Source organism: Suillus clintonianus (assembly GCF_016758775.1).
Source record: "Suillus clintonianus strain FC179 chromosome Unknown DEU56scaffold_14, whole genome shotgun sequence".
NCBI lineage: Eukaryota > Fungi > Basidiomycota > Agaricomycetes > Boletales > Suillaceae > Suillus > Suillus clintonianus.
In genome coordinates, this window is record NW_024539238.1 from 375,822 (window position 1) to 393,298 (window position 17,477).

The window sequence follows — 17,477 nt, forward strand, 5'->3', positions numbered from 1 at the left end:
GGTGGAAGTCAAATCAATTTCTTACTAGCCTCGGATACGCATCGGTGCTCTGCGCGCTGATGAGCAGATTCTAGACAAAGTTGAAGCCCGCGGAAATATTCAGGGAGCAACCGTATTTCAACGAAGGAAGATCATCAACACAATGATTCGATATCATTCGCCGCACGACAAAATATTTGCAGTGTTTCAAACGGCGCCGGGCACGCATGGCCTCCTTAGAGCTTTTGCCCATAGACGATGGCTCCATGTCCAGCTCACGGACAGGGCGATTCGGTTATGGGACCTTCATGCACCGTCATGGTGGCTTAGCGTTTGCAGTGGGCGTGAGTATTCACGGATACTCTTGTATGACCAAATGAACTACGACGACAATGTCCCGCCCCCGACGATCCTACTATAACCTTCGCCCCAGTCAGCTATCTACCCCGCGCAATACACCTCACATCTATCTCATTTTCGCCAAACGCGAAATACATTATTGTTGCTCTAGTGACGTGATTTTGAGCATCATCTACTGACCAAGTCAGAGGGTAGTTGCATCGAAAGTTGTGGCTATCGGACATATCATATGATACAATAATCGTATCAAGGTCGTTAGTATTATTACATTTGCCTCGTCTTCTTCCTCACGCACGGAATATATATACTGCACTTCCGTCGTCATCAGGATGATATCACTCCGGGGCTTTCATATGAGTCCCTCATTTCCCCTCCTTGACTTTCGGTGAACTTGTGCTTGGGCGCGGCAGGCGCAGGAGGGATGGCCCGCATACTACGAGTCCAGAAAAGAGTTCATTTTATTCACTTCTGCCAGTTCCTGCTGTCTGATTCTTTGGCGTGCGTTTTGCGGAGCCGGCATTGGTGGCTGCGCAGCTACGGAGCCAGGTAATGACTTGTAACGGCCAACAATCGCCGAGCGACGGCGCAAGGGAGGTTGGCCTGGAATCCTCTTTTCACACTGGTCAGCCTGGATCATCAAGGTCCGATCGTTGGCGAGACTTGCCTCCATGGTGAAACGACAGATATCATAATGACCGTCTCTATTCTTCTCTGTCCATGCCTTTGAAAACAAAGTATATCAGTGCTTATGGATGTATATAGATATGGGGGAAAATTACTTTTTTGCAGATGTACAAGCCATCATACCGAAAGCCTTCCCAAGGCGCAAATTCGGAATCAAGCTCGTAGCCCCGAATGACGCGCACGGGTTTGCGCGTGGAAACAGATTTCTGTTGTACTGTCATTTCCCCCGACCTCACATTTATCCAGGACAGAGAACTCACGAGAAGCGCTTCGTTTCCCGAGTCCGACCAGTTCTGGTTACGAACCTGCTCGCGCATCTTGGGGGTTTTGATCGATGGTCAAACTATAAAGGTATCCAAGGGACAACTTACACCACCTTCAATTTGCTTGTGACCCCCTAACAATACTAAGTCAGCATATCTTGTAGTCCAGGTTGTGATTACACACCTGAACCTGTATATAAGCTATTTGCACAGGGTCAGCTTACCGATCCGAAAATAAGCGCTGATGTGAGCCTACATCGTGTCGCCGTAATCCTTGTCATCTGGGTATTGACCCGAGACGACGATCGAGAAGGCGCCATCTGCCTTGGTGCCGTGGATACCAGGCTCCATTTGGTGATGCACGCCAGCGTCAAAACATTCTGTGCTGTGAACAGAAATGAGGTAACTGATACTACTAAACGAGAATCGAGAATATTCACCGACTCTCCCATGTGGTCCCGTAAGGTGCTCCGGGATATTCACCAAAGTGGTGCCTGAAAAGAAAGTGCGTGAACATTATGGATCTCGGAGGAGAACACTGAGGAACTTGCCCCGGCTTGGCAGTACTGCCCTCGCTCTCTTCTTTGATGGATATTTCTTCTCTCATCTTCTCGTCCTAAACACTTTGGATCTTGATCTTTGCGTCGTTCTTGAGTGCGAACGTTGTGATTGTGTCGCTGGTGGCTGCTATCAAGATGATGGAGATAAGTAGCTTAAAGAACACGAGGCAAACAGACTCATCTACAATATATAAGCACCCATATTCGGTGGCTATATAATTCGCGTCATGCTGTGTGGCGTGATTTGATATTGTTTCTCTGTGTTATCCAATTTACGTTTTGAATCATGATGCTGATGGTGGCTGTGTAGTAGCAATTGTGGGCAAGAAGTTGATCTCGGAGTGTGGAGGGTGTGTGGGTAGCGCAAAGGAGGTGCTAGTCGAGTTGACCAGAGGAAAGTTCGAATGCCGTAATCTTCGAATTCAAAGGGGTTATCGGATTCCACTGACGAGGCCATGATGAAACTAGATCTGAATCCGGAGGATGTCATCCATGGATCCATGACGCGTCGATATGAATCTGCACACTTGAATCATCATGTCAGCTCAATCCCATGCAAGCTCAGGCAGTTTCTGCATGCATTTCTGAATTGCAAAAGCATGGGAGCTATAGATACAGATTTTAACGATGTACTGCGACCTAGCAGAGCAGTATCAGTAGACAGACGTTTTGAATGATCCTCGTAGCAAGAAAACAGAAAAACCGGGATATGATGGGTATTGTACATCCTGAAATGAAATGAGAAGGATGGAATCGAGAGTGGCGTGAATGAGAAGGATGAAATCGAGAGTTGGCGTGGATTCAGGTCGTGAAAGCAAGAAAAGCGGAAGAGCCGGGATGTAGTGAATTGTTTTACAGCTGTGATGGACTCTCTGAGAAGGGCGAGGGGGACAAGAAAGATGAGAATGGGGAAGGCATAGTTTCGAGATCTTCAAGTGTCATGTCTTCATCGTCGTGTAACATGCCCGCATCTTCGTCGTCCACAACTTCATCATCCGCATCTTCGTCGTCCTCATGATAGGAGATCCTCAGCATGGGCCTCGCTGGGGTGCTATTGGCCTGGGATGGGCCAGACAACATGCTAGATCTTAAAAGGGTGCCCCACGGTTGCCTTTTCGCAGGCGTCCTCTTCACGGAAGTTCCAGAAAAATGTTGCTGCATCTCTGTTTGCACCCGCTGGTTGTATCTTTGCAGCGGGGTTTGACTTTGAATAGTCACCAGAACCGACGCTAAAACATGTGGCTGCGCGGCAGATGAAGATGATGAAGACGAGAATGGCTGGGGCGGCGGTCGGTTGGCGAGTTTGTACTTCTTAGACGCGACATCGGCATAGATCGGTGGATCACCTTGGGGTGCAAATGACCGGGTTTTGCGCTTACGGCTGATGGACATGACTGAGGGCGAGACGATGGTGTCTGATGTGGCTACGGAGGCGGGAGATGGCTGACGAGCGGTATATCCAAGCGAGCGACGAGGCAGTGGGGGTTGACCTGGAACCCTCTGTTGACACGTGATCAGTCTAATCAAAGACCCATAATTAAGAAGGCAACTTACCTCCAGCCTATAACGACAGATATCAAGACCTTGGGGGTTCTTTTCTTTCCATGCCTTTGAAGGTCAAGTATCAGTGCTGGCGCATCTTCTATAGATATGGGAAATGACATTACACTTTCAACAGTGTACAGACCATCGTACCGATAGCCTTCTGCAGGCGCAAAATCGGAAAGCACTTTGTGGCTGCGGACGACGCGTACGGGGTTGCCCGTGTCACGCGATGTCTGCTCTGCAGTCATTTGGTGACCTCACATTCAAAGATAGAAAAACTCACGACAAGTGCTTCGTTTCCTTGATCCGTCCACAGTTGGTCGAAAACCTGCGGACCTAAACGGATCTTGAGGATTTCAGATGGATAGCTGTGCTATAGGAGCAATAAAGCACTTACACGCTTTGGAGGAATGGTATCAGTCCACCGCTTGCGACCCCCTGTTGCTCCCAGGTTGGCACACAGTGATGTAGCCTAGGTTGTAATACATACCTGTGCCTGTATAGTAGCTATGTACACGTATGTATCAGAATATTGATCGCATTCGAAAATTAAGCGCCGTGCTAGATGCTTACATCGTGTCGCCGTAATCTTTGTCATCTCTGTAGTGACACGAAACAACAATAGAAAAGGCGCCGGTTCTTTGAGTGCCATGTATACCAGCCATGGGTGGGCGATGCACACTAGCTTCAGAACAATCTTTGCTGCAAAGACATCGACAGATGAGTTAACTGATGCTGAGCATCAAGCAAAAATACGCACCGACTCCCCCATTTTGCCCCAACCGGTACTCCGGGAATCCCCCCGAACTGCTGGCTACAAAGAAAGTGGTTGAGCGCTATAGCTGAGGGATAAACGCTGAGAAGCATTACTAACGCCAGGGTGGCGGCCAACTTGGTATCCTTGACGCTGAGCTTCTTGCCCTTTGAATATTTGGGCGCTATTTCTTCTCGGTCGTCTATCTCGTCATTATCGTCTTTGACTTGTTCCGACGCCGCAGCATCTGAGTCGTAATCCATAACGTGTGGCGTTCAAAGATCAAGTGACCTTGAACGTAACAGTGAGGATCATATCGATAAGTACTTACATGAGGCTCGGAGTTCGAAAGACGAGATCTTCGAAAGGCTAGACCCTGCCAAATCTCCTACTACAACTAGGATCACCGACGGACGTGGCTGGTGACGAGAACAAGTCTCTTGACGCTGGAGAATGATGCATGACAAGTCGACAGCGACGCAGTATCATGACGACAGCCCATATATGACAGCGCGGATCTGCTACCGTGGAACGTGAACATGATTGCACGCCTCGTCGCAGCTCACTCCCAAGAAACTCCTGGCAGTCTCCTGGGTCCAATTTTGAACTGGTCATGCTTCGTGTGGAGACGGCGACAGCGACAGCGGGTAACATACGTAGGGTTCCAATAGGGTTTTGGGAGAGACGACATTTGGAATGATACATGTAGGCCCCTGTGAACTGGGTACATTAACCTTGCTCTGGTTGGCTGGCGCTGTGGCGGCATGATGGCCGAGGACATCTCACCGCTTGTCTCGATAAAAATAACATATATTCCAGTACACTGTCTACAGATATTCACAGTCTCATATATATTTTATGGTTGTATCTCACCATATTATCACCTTACCCCCTCCTCCTTCCCTTGTGCCACCATGACCCGCCCCTTTAAGCCACCCCCGCTTGCTAGGGATACTACTGGATTCCGATGCAACTCACTCCGCGCGTATGCATGGAAACAATGGACAATGTTTGAGGCCACTTTTGCCATATGTGGTCTCGAGCCTTGGGAGAAACTTGTCTTTGGTGAGTACTGCACGCTCGAGCTCGAAGCACTCTTGACGGATATGAGTACAGTGATCGTCATGTCTTTGCTCACTTTCCTATTCTTCACTGGCCTGTCTCGGGTGATACCCAGTCAATTGATCTCACTACTACCTCGGACTGCATACTACCTCTGGGGCGATGAGCGGGTACTGAATCACTGGATGGACCATGCTGCAGCCAGCGTGAGGGAACTATAGGGTTTGGATGGACGTGGGTATGCTTTACGTTGTCTATATTGAGGCACGTATGTTAACTTGATCATGGTGCCTTTACAAAACTCACGGTAATTCAGATATCTTCAAGCTTGATTGAAGGACATTGTCGACGTTCATCTGTATTATGTGTCTCGTACTTTCTTATGCCACCATTCTGCGCATGTATATGGTTAACTCAATTTCTTTGGAATACCTGCAGATCCCGAGCGGACCGCGGCAAGTCCGCGGTGATATCCGGCATCTTCTTATGTAATAAAAAAGTATATGTACAAAAAACATTTCTTTGCATACTTCGAGTTAACGGAGCCTCGCGCCGATCCAGGGGGACGAGCGAATAGGGATATGCCAGTAGATGGTCATGCTCCGTGTGCTAGGCATATTGACCTGCCAACAGCATCGCTTAAATCACACAAGAAACTGCAAGCTTGTCGACATACTTGATAACGAAATACTCACTTTACAGCATACGATACGGGGGTCCAGCCGGAGAAACCCAACTAGGTGCTGTGCTTGTTGGGTCAACATTTGTTGCAAACAGCAATTTGAATAAACGTTTGCGTTGCTGTCACAGGGCCGGTCTCCGTGTAGAATGACAGTTCCTGCTACGGTGCTTGCAACGAGAGTCATTTGATTCTACTACATTTCCAAATTTATTAGGTGCCAGTGAGGGTGGCCCATGCTCGCGATCACTGCAATATAACATACCGGTCGTGCTCGAATTTCTTGTCTCGTTTTCGCCTTCAACCTAGCTGGCTGCTAGTTACACGTTCTCGGAGAAATGTAGCCCACGACATAGTGCAACACCTGACAAACGTGCGACGCCCGGGGGTCGTGCTATGCATTGACGTGGTTTGAACCTGACGGCGACACGTATCAGCTGTAGTATGATGGTGGGACTGTTGTGCGTCACGTGTCAAGAAATCACTAATTTCGATTTCCGCCGCTCTTGGGCAACACAATTAGGCTAACTGGAGGCGAATCATACCTTGACCACTCGTTTTCTTTCGTCAAGAACGAGAGACCACTTTCTGCCATTATCTATCTGCTCCCCAACTATAATCTCTTCTGAACTATTTTTCGTCATGGTCAAGGACTACTTATGGAGGCAAAGAGTCAAGTTCGAGTCGACATTAGCACTGTCTATGCTTGAGCCTTGGGAGAAATTTCTCTGTTGTGAGTCTCATCTCTTCATGAATCGTCATGAAATGGTTTCGCTGACCGTTCATAGTGATCATATTCTCGCTTTTGACGATGTTGGTGATGATTGGACTATTCCAATACTTGCCGCAGCACGTCATGGTCATGCAACGACGCGCCATATATTACCTCTGGGGCCAGGAAGGAGACGTGTTTCGCTCATGGGTAGAGACTCCAGGACTGAAAGAGCTATAATGTGGGCCTAATCGTACACGCATGACTAGAGGTGAGCGCCCAGGTGTTTCATTCGTTATTATGCTTACCTACCCACATATCTGCATTCTTTTCTTAGATCTCTCTTATGCTATCTATCTGGATTCATCTCTCCCATATCCCTCACTCGCTTACGTATACCTTTGTATGCTCATACATCAAACTTTTGCTGCCGGACCAACACTAGACCCGATTCTTGGTGCGCATTCTTATGACGGTGGACACGTGACTGTACGGGCCCAATGCGAGTTATTGAATTGCAAAGGTATTCTTCTCTTCCTAGCCTTGTACTAGCATATAGAAATATACTCCCCTGCCATGTTACAAACCAAAAACGCGCGGGCAGTCTTTATCGCACTAATCCGTTGTAGCCTCAGCATGGCACACATGCCCGTCCTCCCGGACACGCCCAGCTTCCGCACTTATTTCTTCCGCAAGCACGTATGGCGTTACAAAATCGTGCTCAAGACAGACAACCTTTGGAATATCTGTGCTTGAGCCCTGGGAGAAGCTCATTTTGTACGTTCAGTCATTATTTGCGTCCGTCTTAGCACCGTCCTTACTTGCAGGGCACACAGCAATCGTCGTGTCACTTTTTACCTTTATGCTCATCACTGTCCAAGGCGGACAGCATAGCACTACAAACGCTCGTTAACAACTACAGGCTATTCTATGAATTTTTCTTCGAGGAGAAGATACCAGTTGCGCTCATCGTTACTCACCTGGAGAGGGAGGATCCCATGGACGATTGGTACACACGAAACAAGGGGTCGTTCGACCGCCATGCAATCAAGTATGTTGATCATGCTTGTATCACTGCAGCGGCAAATCTTTTTGAGTCAGACTTGAAACCAGGGCCAGCTGATGTCTCTGACTTGTACAAGGACCCTCTCGTACAGTGGCAACACCGATGGTACTTCGTCATCCTGACCATTTTCGGGTACTTGCTTCCAATGGTCATTCCTGGTTTATTGTGGGGAGACTGGAAAGGCGGATTCTTTTTCGTTGGTGCAGTCCGTATGACCGCGCGCTACCTGATACCTCAGCAGTTCATTGTGATCCAGCATAGACTGTCTTACTGCCTCTGGGGCGATGATGGAGGGGACATTGGATATGAGCGCTGAGTACTGAGTAGACCTAACCAGGGCTTCAGAGAAGTGAGAACTATAGTGTTGGCACGACGACGGACAACCCGCCATTTTCAAGGTTTCTGATTCTGCACGTTGGGACATTAAAGATTATTGACACTAACGGCTACTCGTCTATATAAAAATCGAGCGGCTCTGCAATAAGTTATTCAGGGGAGAGTATGCATTGAACAAGTCAACCCCTGGTTAAGTGAGTCCGGTTAAGCTTTTAAAATTTTAAGCAAGAAGATCTTCGTTGTGGTATGTTGTGCTTATATATTGGGCAATGGAACTTCAAGCTCAAGTTTGTACCACCACCATTAACCAATAGGGTTATTCGCTTCTCGACCGCGGCAGTCGTACTACGTCGTGCCAACCTTGGCTATTTGCATTACCTCGGGGTGGATCCAGCTACCCTCGGGCTTCAGTAGTGCTTCTTGATCAGAAACCACGACGCAGGCTGCCGCCGATCGACTTCTCGGATCCTTTCCCTAATATATGGGCTCACATTACTTTGCAGTTCGCTAGCTGAGGACTGCCAGGTTGGACTTTAGTCTTGCTCATACGTGATCAAGGACCATATGCAATTTACACAGCTCTACCAACGTTTTTGATCCCGTCTACTTGGTCTAGCTCTGTGGGCCAAGCACTAGGAGACGGCCTGGATGCTCGATCGACGCAGCGTACGTCTGGTGCTCAAGTCAACCGCGTGGTAATAGCATGACCTCTATTATGCTACAACGACAGGCTTTCACGAGCACGCGCCCAAAACGGCGTTTTGTTCCAGCGCGATAGCGTCAGACAAACGCTGCACGTACCTGATTTTCAATGAACACAGGATCCGTTGTCACTACACACTAACATTACATTTTTCTTCACAGTTACGCCCCCTCTCACAAAAAAACATTTGCGTTCTGCGCCATTGTCACATCTTCCGAGTGTAGGGTCCCTGGGAATACGAACGCTTGGTCTTGGACCCGACACTTATCACTGTCAGTTTCTTTGATACAATTATAATAAGACACGCCTCATCGCTCCCAGCAGATCCACCAACTAACCTATCTTGTCAGACCGCAGTCCGCCACTACTCAAGCTAGGGCCTAAACGTTCAACCATTCTCAGGTATCACAATCCCAAGCACGCCGGCGTGTGTCATGTTCTCTACGGAATTTCCAAACGATTCCATCATGCTAAAATGGATCAGCTGATTTTATTCTACTTGGCAACAGGTGCACAGGCGCATTCTGAACGTTAGCACATTACGTTACGCCCCCATCTGACTGACGTCCTCTGACGTCCAACAAGCACTGGTCTGGCTAGTCACGCAAGCGCCATATGGGTCACCAGACTTCATCCTCACGCAACCCGGCACCATTACCGATTGTACCATCCGGCGTTCGGTGGACTGATGCTGTGCATGTAACTAGATCAGTGACCGCATGTTCACTTTTCCCCCATTCAGCACGGGGCGCCGAGATCAAACAAGTCCTGTGGCATCAGGGGGAACACGAATTTCCCTGCAACTTGTTATGGGACTTCTAGCTCTGACAATCAGAACATCAACCACCTCTTTTGGTTTGAACACGAGATTAGGTTATTATGACATTCGGGAAAAAATATATCATTTGTGTGATAGTTATATATCGGCAAAAGGACGGGTGTGCTATGATAAGAATGAATAAGTGTATGGATACAGTAACGACGAAGATATGTATGCGTGTAGTGGAGTGGGTGGCCAATCTATGGTTCAGACGTTCGTGATGCACCGGCTGTTTCAAAATGCGCGTGAATATTGCTTGTGGTGTTGAATCATATAAGTTAATAATGCACGGATTTAAGACGTCATGAAAGGGGTAGGTTGAAGGGATACCGTAACATTATTTGGCTGGTAAACGCGTGGAACAAGAAGAAATGCGTAAAAACACTTGGGGCATGTCATGGGCATGTTTGGTTTGTGTGGGAGCGAGAACGTGAAAGGCAGGGGTAGATTATCATAGCATATATGATAGGGATGGGTGGAGCGACATGCTCCACGCGTCTAGGTCGTGGCAATGGCCGTGATCCAGTCACCAGGTGGCTCCTTCCATCAGAATGATCGACCAGCGGATTCGAATAGGTGCGATTACGACGGCATTCCGCTAGCAGTCTGCGCGATAATGACTGTGGTTTGGGTCGTCTGATATAGATATTGAAATAATGGATAGTGGCGCCACATGGCAAGACCTCCCCCCCTCCAAGAGGCGGGATCCTCCATTTAGTCCATGCAAGGGAAACAAACAACGCCTAACAAAACTATACCGCGGACGGACGGTTCCCTTTACCCCATTTTGTGCGATAGACCGCATCATCTGGCTTGGTATCGGGGTGAATCTGAAGCCTGCCTTCCCAGAGAGCAGCAGAAGACTTTGAGGGATCGTAACGAGCAGGGTCCGATAGAGTGCCGCGCGACTGAGGTGCCCAGCCAGCTCCAATAGAAGATGCAATAAGCGTCGGAACCATGGTCATCAACGAAGGGCTAGAAAAAATTAAGGATACCATCTCGCCCAAAAAAACGCAGACACGCACAGCGGAACCCGTTTATCATCATGTAATCTAGCCTGACGGCTCTTCACAACAAACGAAGACGAGCGAAGTCGCCCGCCCCGTAGGTTAGCGAACGTGGCGAGGTTATCACGTACAAGCTCGATCGCAGAGTTCCATTCAACGTCTGGGCGAACTTTGGGAAGACCGCCTTCGGGCTTTGGCAGTAAGCGCATTATAATGAAGAGCCGTTCAAATGGTCCGTTGGGTAGCAAGCGGATGAGCGCGCCAAGTGGGATGGATACGATGCCAAGAGCGAGCGAGATACCCCATTCACGACCTCCAATACGCGTCACCTGGAATGCGGTCCCACCGATGAACACGATGACGACTTGTACAGTAATTTCTGCAAACCAGTCGTGAGGGCAGTTCAGACGCGACGTTACTCGACTCACCGATAAGGGTGATGACCATGAAGTACCAATTGTTGAGCATGCCTTCAAAGATGTTCAGCTTCCTATCCAGCCTGCGCGAGTTCACCGAGTTGAATATCTGAGCAAAAACGAACGCATTGAAGACAAGCGTCTGCACAATGGTGGCATTCCCGGACGTGTTCGCAAGGCCCAGTATCTGGACGCCAAGGAAGTGGAAAAGCAGGATGACGGTGATCTGATAGACAGACTGCAATAAAATCTGCTTGTACATATCCACCGTGAAAAGCGGCGCCGTCTGCTTATCAGGCTTTCGGTCCAGTAGCGCCGGCGACGCAGGATCCGTAGCGAGCGCGAGTGCAGCGAACGTGTCCATGATAATGTTGATCCACAGCAGCTGAACAGCCGACAGAGCCGACGTTTCAGAATTAGAAGCGACAGCGGTTACGAAAGTGATCACCACGGCAGTCACGTTGGTGGAGATCTGGAACTGAAGGAATTTCCTGACTGCGTCATTAACGCAACGGCCCCACATGATCGCCTTGACGATGGAAGAAAAGTTGTCGTCCATCAGAATGATGTCGGACGCCTCTTTGGCAACTTCAGTCCCTGCTATGCCCATGGAAAATCCAACGTGCGCCGTCTTGAGAGCGGGTCCGTCATTCGTCCCATCTCCAGTAACGGCAACGATCTCCCCAAGCGCACGAAGCTTCTCGACCAGGATCTTCTTGTCTTCAGGCGATGAACGGGCGAGAACCTGAAGCCGTGGAACGATCTCGAGCATCTGCGATTCGTCAAGCAGACGGAAAACGGGTCCTTCCATGATGATACCACCAGCCGTGTATATACCACACTGCGTGGCGATCGAACGCGCCGTCAGCACATTGTCACCCGTGCACATCTTCACAGCGACACCAGCTTTGTGGCAATCAGAGACCGCTTCTCGAACACCATCCCTGAGTGGATCTTCGATTCCAACGATTCCGATCAACGTCAGGTCTTTGGCGATGACGTCGTATGGCACCTAGAACCAGGTCAGTATGACGAAATGTGACTGCAAGTATACCTACTTCGTCTATAGCAGAGACTTGAATCCCAGGTGGTGGCCAAGTCGGAAAGTCCCTGTAGCACAAGCCGATAGTCCGCAGAGTCTGATTCGCGTAGAAAATGATAGTCCTCGTGATGTTCTCCTCGGAGAAGCCATCAATCTCTGCCGTCTGAACACCGGTGGAGGTGCCTCCTTGCTGGTGCACGACGACATGTCTGGTGCACAGCTTTGTGAGTATCTCGCTAGCACCCTTGACGTAGAACCGATAGCCCTGCTTGAGCTTGACGACGACGCCCATAGCTTTGCGATCGCTAGAGAATGGTATCATCTGAACAATTTCCGCCGCATCTCTCGTCTCCTTGTAATCCCGCCATCCGAGCTCTTTTGCAAAGTTCAAAAGCGCTGTCTCCGTCTTGCTTCCCACAAACACGCGCTCTCCAGTCTCCTTCTCCTCGTCTTCGAAAGCAGTAGAGTTCACAGCAATGGCCTCATTGAACAAATCAAGAAGCGGTCGGCTGAGAACGGTGTTAAGCGTAGATTGATCGATGCTAAAGTCATCACTTGGAACATTCGAATCAGTACTCCTTCTATTCGCGTTCGTGCGGGCCTGGTTGTCCTCGAGTTTGCGAACGAATTTGGCGTGGATACCGATAGAGCCTGCGACGACGGACATGACATTGCGAGTTAGGGTACCAGTCTTGTCAGTGCAGATAACGGAGGAGTTGGCCATAGTCTCGCAAGAGCCCAAGACGCGCACAAGAAGGTTTTCTTTGGTCATCCTCTTAGTGGCGAAGGCTAAAGCCAGCGTCACAGCCAACGGCAGTCCTAATTATAAACATTCTCGTTAAGGAGTAGCACATCTGACGTAAAAGAGTAGAGCCTTCACCTTCTGGAACGGCGACTACAACCAAGGTGACCGAGATAATGAGAATCTGAACGAAGGCCATGCCATTCTGATCAGGAGTCCTGCAACGTGCAAGTTAAAAAAAGAGCGAGTGTCATAACAGAAGCCCGTACCTGGCAGGCTCTCCTGTAACGAGTTGCACAATGAATCTGATCATCAGAGCGGAGAAGAGAACGATGCCGGCAATGCTTCCAATCTTCGCGATTAATTCCGCCAGGACGTTGAGCTTCAATTGAAGCGGGGTGTTCTCCGCGTCCGTCCTGAGAGCTAATGAAATTGGCGTTAACAGGGTGTTGAGGAGTAAAGAGAAATGCGCACCCATCATGATCCTGCCGTTAAAGCTCTTCGTGCCAACTGCGACGACGACATAGCTACCGACGCCTTCCAAAACCTTGCTACCACTGACGACAAAACAGTCAGTGTGCGCAGATACATGCTCTCCTCCGAGGGCGCCGCCTTCAGCGCGCACACCGTTCAGTGCCTGCTTCAGCGCCAGACAATCTGCATAGGACGCCTTTTTAATAGCATCCGACTCGCCAGTTGCCGCTGATTCGTCACACTTGACATTGTGCCCGGATAAGAAGATGCCGTCGCAGGGGACAATTTCCCCGGGTTCTAATAATGCTACGTCGCCGACTACGACTTCCTGTGCGCACAGGATAAAATGATGAGACGATATTCAATTTGAATGAAAACAATTTTACTTTCACATCAATGAGACGTTCGACGCCGTTGCGAATGACCTTGACCCCACGTTCTTCCTTTTTCTCGTTGAGGACCTTGAATTGCCGTTCTTTTTGCCAGTCATTTATCGAGCCAACGACGACCTGAAGAAAACAAATTGAGAGTTGGATGAAATGAGGTACAACTAACTTACGACAATCAGGACGGCGATCATAATCGCAACACCTTCCACCCAATCGACTGGAGGTTCACCTGCAGGCTGTGGCGTGCCAAAATCTTGAAACAAGCCAAGCGCGAGAGAAACAACCGCTGCAATAGACAACAAAACCTTGAAACACAAAGGGAATGAAGATTGAGTTTGACGGATATAGTAGATACGCACAAGAACTTTATCTTTCAGGGCAAGCCACATGAGAGCCAGTAGACTTTTACTCGCTCGCTGTGGAAGAACATTCTCTCCAAACACGCGCTGCCGTTCTTGCATTGACGCCGTATAAGGGTCGCCGGCGATATCACCGTCGACGTGATCGTGCGGTGCAGCAACGGACAAAGGCTGCCGGTCGTGTCTTTGGGAAGCGCCTACCCCAGCACCTGGTCTACTGTTTGCAGAACCGTCTACCGTTAAACCCCGGACAGGGTCAGTTCCGAGGCCGTCAAGAAGGCCGTCGATACCCCCAAGCGCCTCGAGAGCGTCGAGATCCTTCGGGTCGAGAAGACTGGCCAACTCGACTGGTCTGTATTTGAATGGACGGGGGTCGGCCAAATCATCCTGGACGAGTTCGATCTTAGAGACGTCGCCGTTGGTTTGAACTGATTTATGGCTGTCAGAGGGGTCAGTGTGACCATTGCCATTTGGTGTTGGGGTGGTTGTAACGATGTTTTCAACCGAAATATCGGATTTAGCGGGTTGGGACCTGGAAAGCACTGAGGCGGTGTCTACGTGGGTGTGGGTAGGAGAAGGCATTGTGCTAGCGGGATCCGATCTAACAGGATGAAGGTGAACCATGCCATAATCGCCGCCGCCATGGTCTGGTTCTGTTTCGTCAAGGCTGCTGTGCCCCTCATGTGAACTAGCGAAAGTCGCGTTACTAGGCTTCCGTTGATGAATGGATACTTTGTCCATCGGAGTACTGAGAAGATGCAAGGAAGAATAACCGTTACGCTCGTCTGGTTTATTATCCCTCAAGGACAGAGAAGTGGCGAAATGGACTGAAGACTGAGTCGATAATGTGGGTGAGGGAGGAGCAACTAAAGAAGCGCCGTCGGTTGATGAGACGACGGTTGGGGATGGGGAATGGGAGCGAGAGTCTAGGGAGATTCGACGGTTTAACCTAGGGTGAGGGGACAAGAAAGTTGAATCTGGTTGGGGGGCATTTGTAGAGGGTGAAGGGAGTATTGGAATCACTGTTTGATTCGATGATAAGTCAGTGGTGACGATTTCCGGAATGCTCCCTTCTGCCATGAGACCCTTGAAAACGGTAGAAGGGAAAAAGTTCCAACTGAGGAAACGAACAGTGAATTTATAAATGAACGTGACATTAAAGGCTGTGTTGGGTGCAGTGGAAGTTTCTATGTAGAATTTCCGATCTAGTAAGGTACGAACTTACAAAGGAGGCTGGCCTCACTTCACTTCATGTGGGTACTGCCTTTTCACCAAGAATACCGCGTACACCGTCCAGTGATCAGACTGGCCAGGTCACGGTGTGCGTGTGGTATGTTCAAGGAGACCTAATATCAATTTCCTTTTCAGTAATACGTCGATGTTTCGCAAATCATCTCCTTTCTTGGTCAATGGCAGCAGTCACTTGGTCCCCGTACCCGTCGTGAACCGGTCCCGGTCTGCTAGCCATCCGGCGACTATCAAGGATACTGCTCATGCTGCAAGGCTACCATGCTTTCGATTATCATTTAGCACACCACCCATCTCACGCCAATCTCAACTCTTGCTTTCCGAGGACAACAACGTCACATCTCGACTGACGTCTTTTTTACTCTCAATATCTATCACGAGTCCATCAAACCCCACCGCCAATGCACTCCAGATTCTCACCTTCTTTCGAACATGCATAACCAATGTGCTCGTTCCCCAGATATGATCATCTCCTTGGCGCTTACTAGTATCATCAGGGGGGGACAATGGAAGTCTTCCTTCTCTCCCACCAACTCATTAACCTCCGTCATTTTTCTACTGAGAATTCCAACAGCCAAACTCGCCAAGTCTTTGCCCGCTCCATCCTACCACTCGTAAATATTAAATATTCATCCACTCCTCATTCGGACAATCTGATAAGCGTTCCTGCCATGCATTAACGGAAAGTAACCCCTTTGCTTCCTTCGGCATACCGACAGCGTGTCTTGTGGCCACCTCAACTACATGCTGCAGTCCTCGTTGATTCATCGCGGTCTTCATTTCAGGAATCCTCCTACCCGAAAACTTTACTAATATTCTATTCTTATATCAGCAAGGCCCCCAGACGCGTGCGTTTGACTTTCACCACAACAAGCGCCCAACGTTGTGGAGAGAGCTAAAGGATCGTCTTAACCACCCGATCACGCTTGACCAAGTACTGCCGCGCGCTAACACATCAATACCAAGTGACACAGCCCGCACGATATCCTCCTTATCATATTAGGCGGAGCCATTGCCACGATGACCACAAAGCCCGCTTTCCGCGCATAGAAAATCTCGAAACACCGGAAACGCGAGCCGAACATATCATATTCTCCGCCCATTCAGGCGACCCCATACAGACTCCCCTTGTCCGTCTAGCAAGATACGTTCCATTCCATTCCTCTGCGCCCGATCGCGAACGGCACCCTCAACCGCAGGGATGGCAGACAAGATGGAGATGGAATGAATTGATCCAGCGCCGGGGATCTGATCTATGACCTGACTCGAGTTCTATTGCATGTAGTTCGCCGCCGCCGCACCTAACTCATGAGTGGCGTTTTTGCTGCCAAGCATGACGTTTGGGGACTTGAACTAAGTTAGTGTATGCGGGGTTCTATCAAACGCTGCGCTTGCAATCCCCACCCGCTGTGCGCGGCATGACACCCGACACTACACCCACTTACTTACGATCCATAGTCTTATGAATTTTCAACTCTTGGCTAAACTGCGGCGTAGTCTCGGTCGGGGGTCGGAACCAAACGTTCTGGAAATTTAGAGGCAAGATCCCTTGCCGGATATAGTAAAAAGTCCGAAACTTAGCTAACTTATTTGCAAATTCTGCCAGCCGTCCATCGTCCCAAAATGGCAGATTCCGTAGTCGTAAACTCGTACAGCCTCAATGCATGTCTTTTCCATTGGAACATACGTTTGAGGTTTGGAACCACCTCTGGAAGCCGCTCTAAATATTCAACTTCGCTGGCTCGACTTGCTATCAAGGCATCGTACCGAAGTGCGTTATTAACTGGTGTGCGCCAGTCATATCATGCCTTTTATCCCTCAAATGGCTTCGAGAAACGAAGTTACCAACCATGAAGAACCGCGGTTGGCAGGCACGATGTCACGTCACCACCTAATATCATGTATGACGCATGCGGCATGCCTGTAAGCCAAGGGTTTACCTGGCTTGTCGTTATCGACCAAGCCAACATCATGATTGTAAAACAGAAAATCTGATTTTTCCAAATTCCAGCACAGGTTCCAGCCCTCACGATAGCGTAAAATAGATTCATCGTTCGGAATTTAGCTGGCAGCCTGAGGAACGTTGCCATTTATCTTGTTGGGGCATGCATCGCTGATTGAAATCGAATTCACAGCATGGCACTGTTGGCACATGGCCCGCCAATGGCTTGGCTGACTGACTCTGGCTGATGGCAAATCACACCGTCGGGGATATCTGATAATTTTGGGCATTGCGCAGTCACGCTGCGCATGTGAATGATTCAAACATTGTCGTTC

The 17,477-nt window shown here is 49.2% G+C and overlaps 7 protein-coding genes across 7 annotated transcripts; 4 read left to right on the plus strand and 3 right to left on the minus strand.

The window, feature by feature from the left end:
* Positions 1–465: 465 nt before the first annotated feature.
* On the minus strand, positions 466–2,266 carry DEU56DRAFT_131033 (PUA-like domain-containing protein). The gene is made up of 10 exons (XM_041344699.1): positions 2,032–2,266; positions 1,838–1,973; positions 1,727–1,780; positions 1,543–1,671; positions 1,471–1,487; positions 1,395–1,420; positions 1,284–1,340; positions 1,119–1,229; positions 1,004–1,060; positions 466–949 (listed from the first exon to the last, which is right to left on the minus strand). The coding sequence occupies exons 2-10, from the start codon at positions 1,891–1,893 to the stop codon at positions 773–775; spliced, it is 684 nt and encodes a 227-aa protein (XP_041211811.1). The 5' UTR covers positions 1,894–1,973; positions 2,032–2,266; the 3' UTR covers positions 466–772.
* A 293-nt stretch (positions 2,267–2,559) lies between these two features.
* On the minus strand, positions 2,560–4,658 carry DEU56DRAFT_130990 (PUA-like domain-containing protein). Its single transcript, XM_041344698.1, has 9 exons — positions 4,266–4,658; positions 4,152–4,205; positions 3,965–4,093; positions 3,882–3,898; positions 3,789–3,829; positions 3,675–3,737; positions 3,514–3,624; positions 3,401–3,454; positions 2,560–3,346 (listed from the first exon to the last, which is right to left on the minus strand). Exons 1-9 carry the CDS (start codon positions 4,406–4,408, stop codon positions 2,699–2,701), a joined length of 1,260 nt encoding a protein of 419 aa, XP_041211812.1. The 5' UTR covers positions 4,409–4,658; the 3' UTR covers positions 2,560–2,698.
* Position 4,659: 1 nt separating this feature from the next.
* Positions 4,660–5,633, plus strand: DEU56DRAFT_131267 (uncharacterized protein). The gene is made up of 2 exons (XM_041344700.1): positions 4,660–5,471; positions 5,524–5,633. Exon 1 carries the CDS (start codon positions 4,910–4,912, stop codon positions 5,426–5,428), a length of 519 nt encoding a protein of 172 aa, XP_041211813.1. The 5' UTR covers positions 4,660–4,909; the 3' UTR covers positions 5,429–5,471; positions 5,524–5,633.
* Positions 5,634–6,401: 768 nt separating this feature from the next.
* DEU56DRAFT_852652 (uncharacterized protein) lies at positions 6,402–7,441 on the plus strand. The gene is made up of 3 exons (XM_041355211.1): positions 6,402–6,619; positions 6,675–7,375; positions 7,435–7,441. The coding sequence occupies exon 2, from the start codon at positions 6,860–6,862 to the stop codon at positions 7,148–7,150; it is 291 nt and encodes a 96-aa protein (XP_041211814.1). The 5' UTR covers positions 6,402–6,619; positions 6,675–6,859; the 3' UTR covers positions 7,151–7,375; positions 7,435–7,441.
* On the plus strand, positions 6,529–6,838 carry DEU56DRAFT_730858 (uncharacterized protein; the record flags this gene model as incomplete). The annotated part of the gene is made up of 2 exons (XM_041348195.1): positions 6,529–6,619; positions 6,675–6,838. The coding sequence occupies 2 exons, from the start codon at positions 6,529–6,531 to the stop codon at positions 6,836–6,838; spliced, it is 255 nt and encodes an 84-aa protein (XP_041211815.1).
* On the plus strand, positions 7,428–8,152 carry DEU56DRAFT_131314 (uncharacterized protein). The gene is made up of 2 exons (XM_041344701.1): positions 7,428–7,649; positions 7,700–8,152. Exons 1-2 carry the CDS (start codon positions 7,529–7,531, stop codon positions 7,978–7,980), a joined length of 402 nt encoding a protein of 133 aa, XP_041211816.1. The 5' UTR covers positions 7,428–7,528; the 3' UTR covers positions 7,981–8,152.
* Positions 8,153–10,275: 2,123 nt separating this feature from the next.
* DEU56DRAFT_730809 (uncharacterized protein) lies at positions 10,276–14,534 on the minus strand (the record flags this gene model as incomplete). The annotated part of the gene is made up of 10 exons (XM_041348190.1): positions 10,276–10,498; positions 10,549–10,909; positions 10,959–11,958; positions 12,005–12,807; positions 12,869–12,948; positions 13,000–13,153; positions 13,205–13,532; positions 13,591–13,713; positions 13,764–13,898; positions 13,953–14,534. 10 exons carry the CDS (start codon positions 14,532–14,534, stop codon positions 10,276–10,278), a joined length of 3,789 nt encoding a protein of 1,262 aa, XP_041211817.1.
* Positions 14,535–17,477: the final 2,943 nt, after the last annotated feature.

Excerpts from the sequence above, each read along its gene's own strand:
- DEU56DRAFT_131267 (XM_041344700.1), top strand. The coding sequence starts at position 4,910 with ATGATGGCCGAGGACATCTCACCGCTTGTCTCGATAAAAATAACATAT.
- DEU56DRAFT_131314 (XM_041344701.1), top strand. The coding sequence starts at position 7,529 with ATGAATTTTTCTTCGAGGAGAAGATACCAGTTGCGCTCATCGTTACTC. Across the intron at positions 7,650-7,699 it reads TTCGACCGCCATGCAATCAA|ACTTGAAACCAGGGCCAGCT; the intron begins GTATGTTGATCA and ends TTTTTGAGTCAG.
- DEU56DRAFT_131033 (XM_041344699.1), bottom strand. The coding sequence starts at position 1,893 with ATGAGAGAAGAAATATCCATCAAAGAAGAGAGCGAGGGCAGTACTGCC. Across the intron at positions 1,781-1,837 it reads GGCAGTACTGCCAAGCCGGG|GCACCACTTTGGTGAATATC; the intron begins GCAAGTTCCTCA and ends CTTTCTTTTCAG. Across the intron at positions 1,230-1,283 it reads CGGGAAACGAAGCGCTTCTC|AAATCTGTTTCCACGCGCAA; the intron begins GTGAGTTCTCTG and ends ACAGTACAACAG.
- DEU56DRAFT_852652 (XM_041355211.1), top strand. The coding sequence starts at position 6,860 with ATGACTAGAGGTGAGCGCCCAGGTGTTTCATTCGTTATTATGCTTACC.
- DEU56DRAFT_130990 (XM_041344698.1), bottom strand. The coding sequence starts at position 4,408 with ATGGATTACGACTCAGATGCTGCGGCGTCGGAACAAGTCAAAGACGAT. Across the intron at positions 3,738-3,788 it reads ATACCATTCCTCCAAAGCGT|ATCCGTTTAGGTCCGCAGGT; the intron begins GTAAGTGCTTTA and ends GAAATCCTCAAG. Across the intron at positions 3,347-3,400 it reads TCTGTCGTTATAGGCTGGAG|AGGGTTCCAGGTCAACCCCC; the intron begins GTAAGTTGCCTT and ends ACGTGTCAACAG.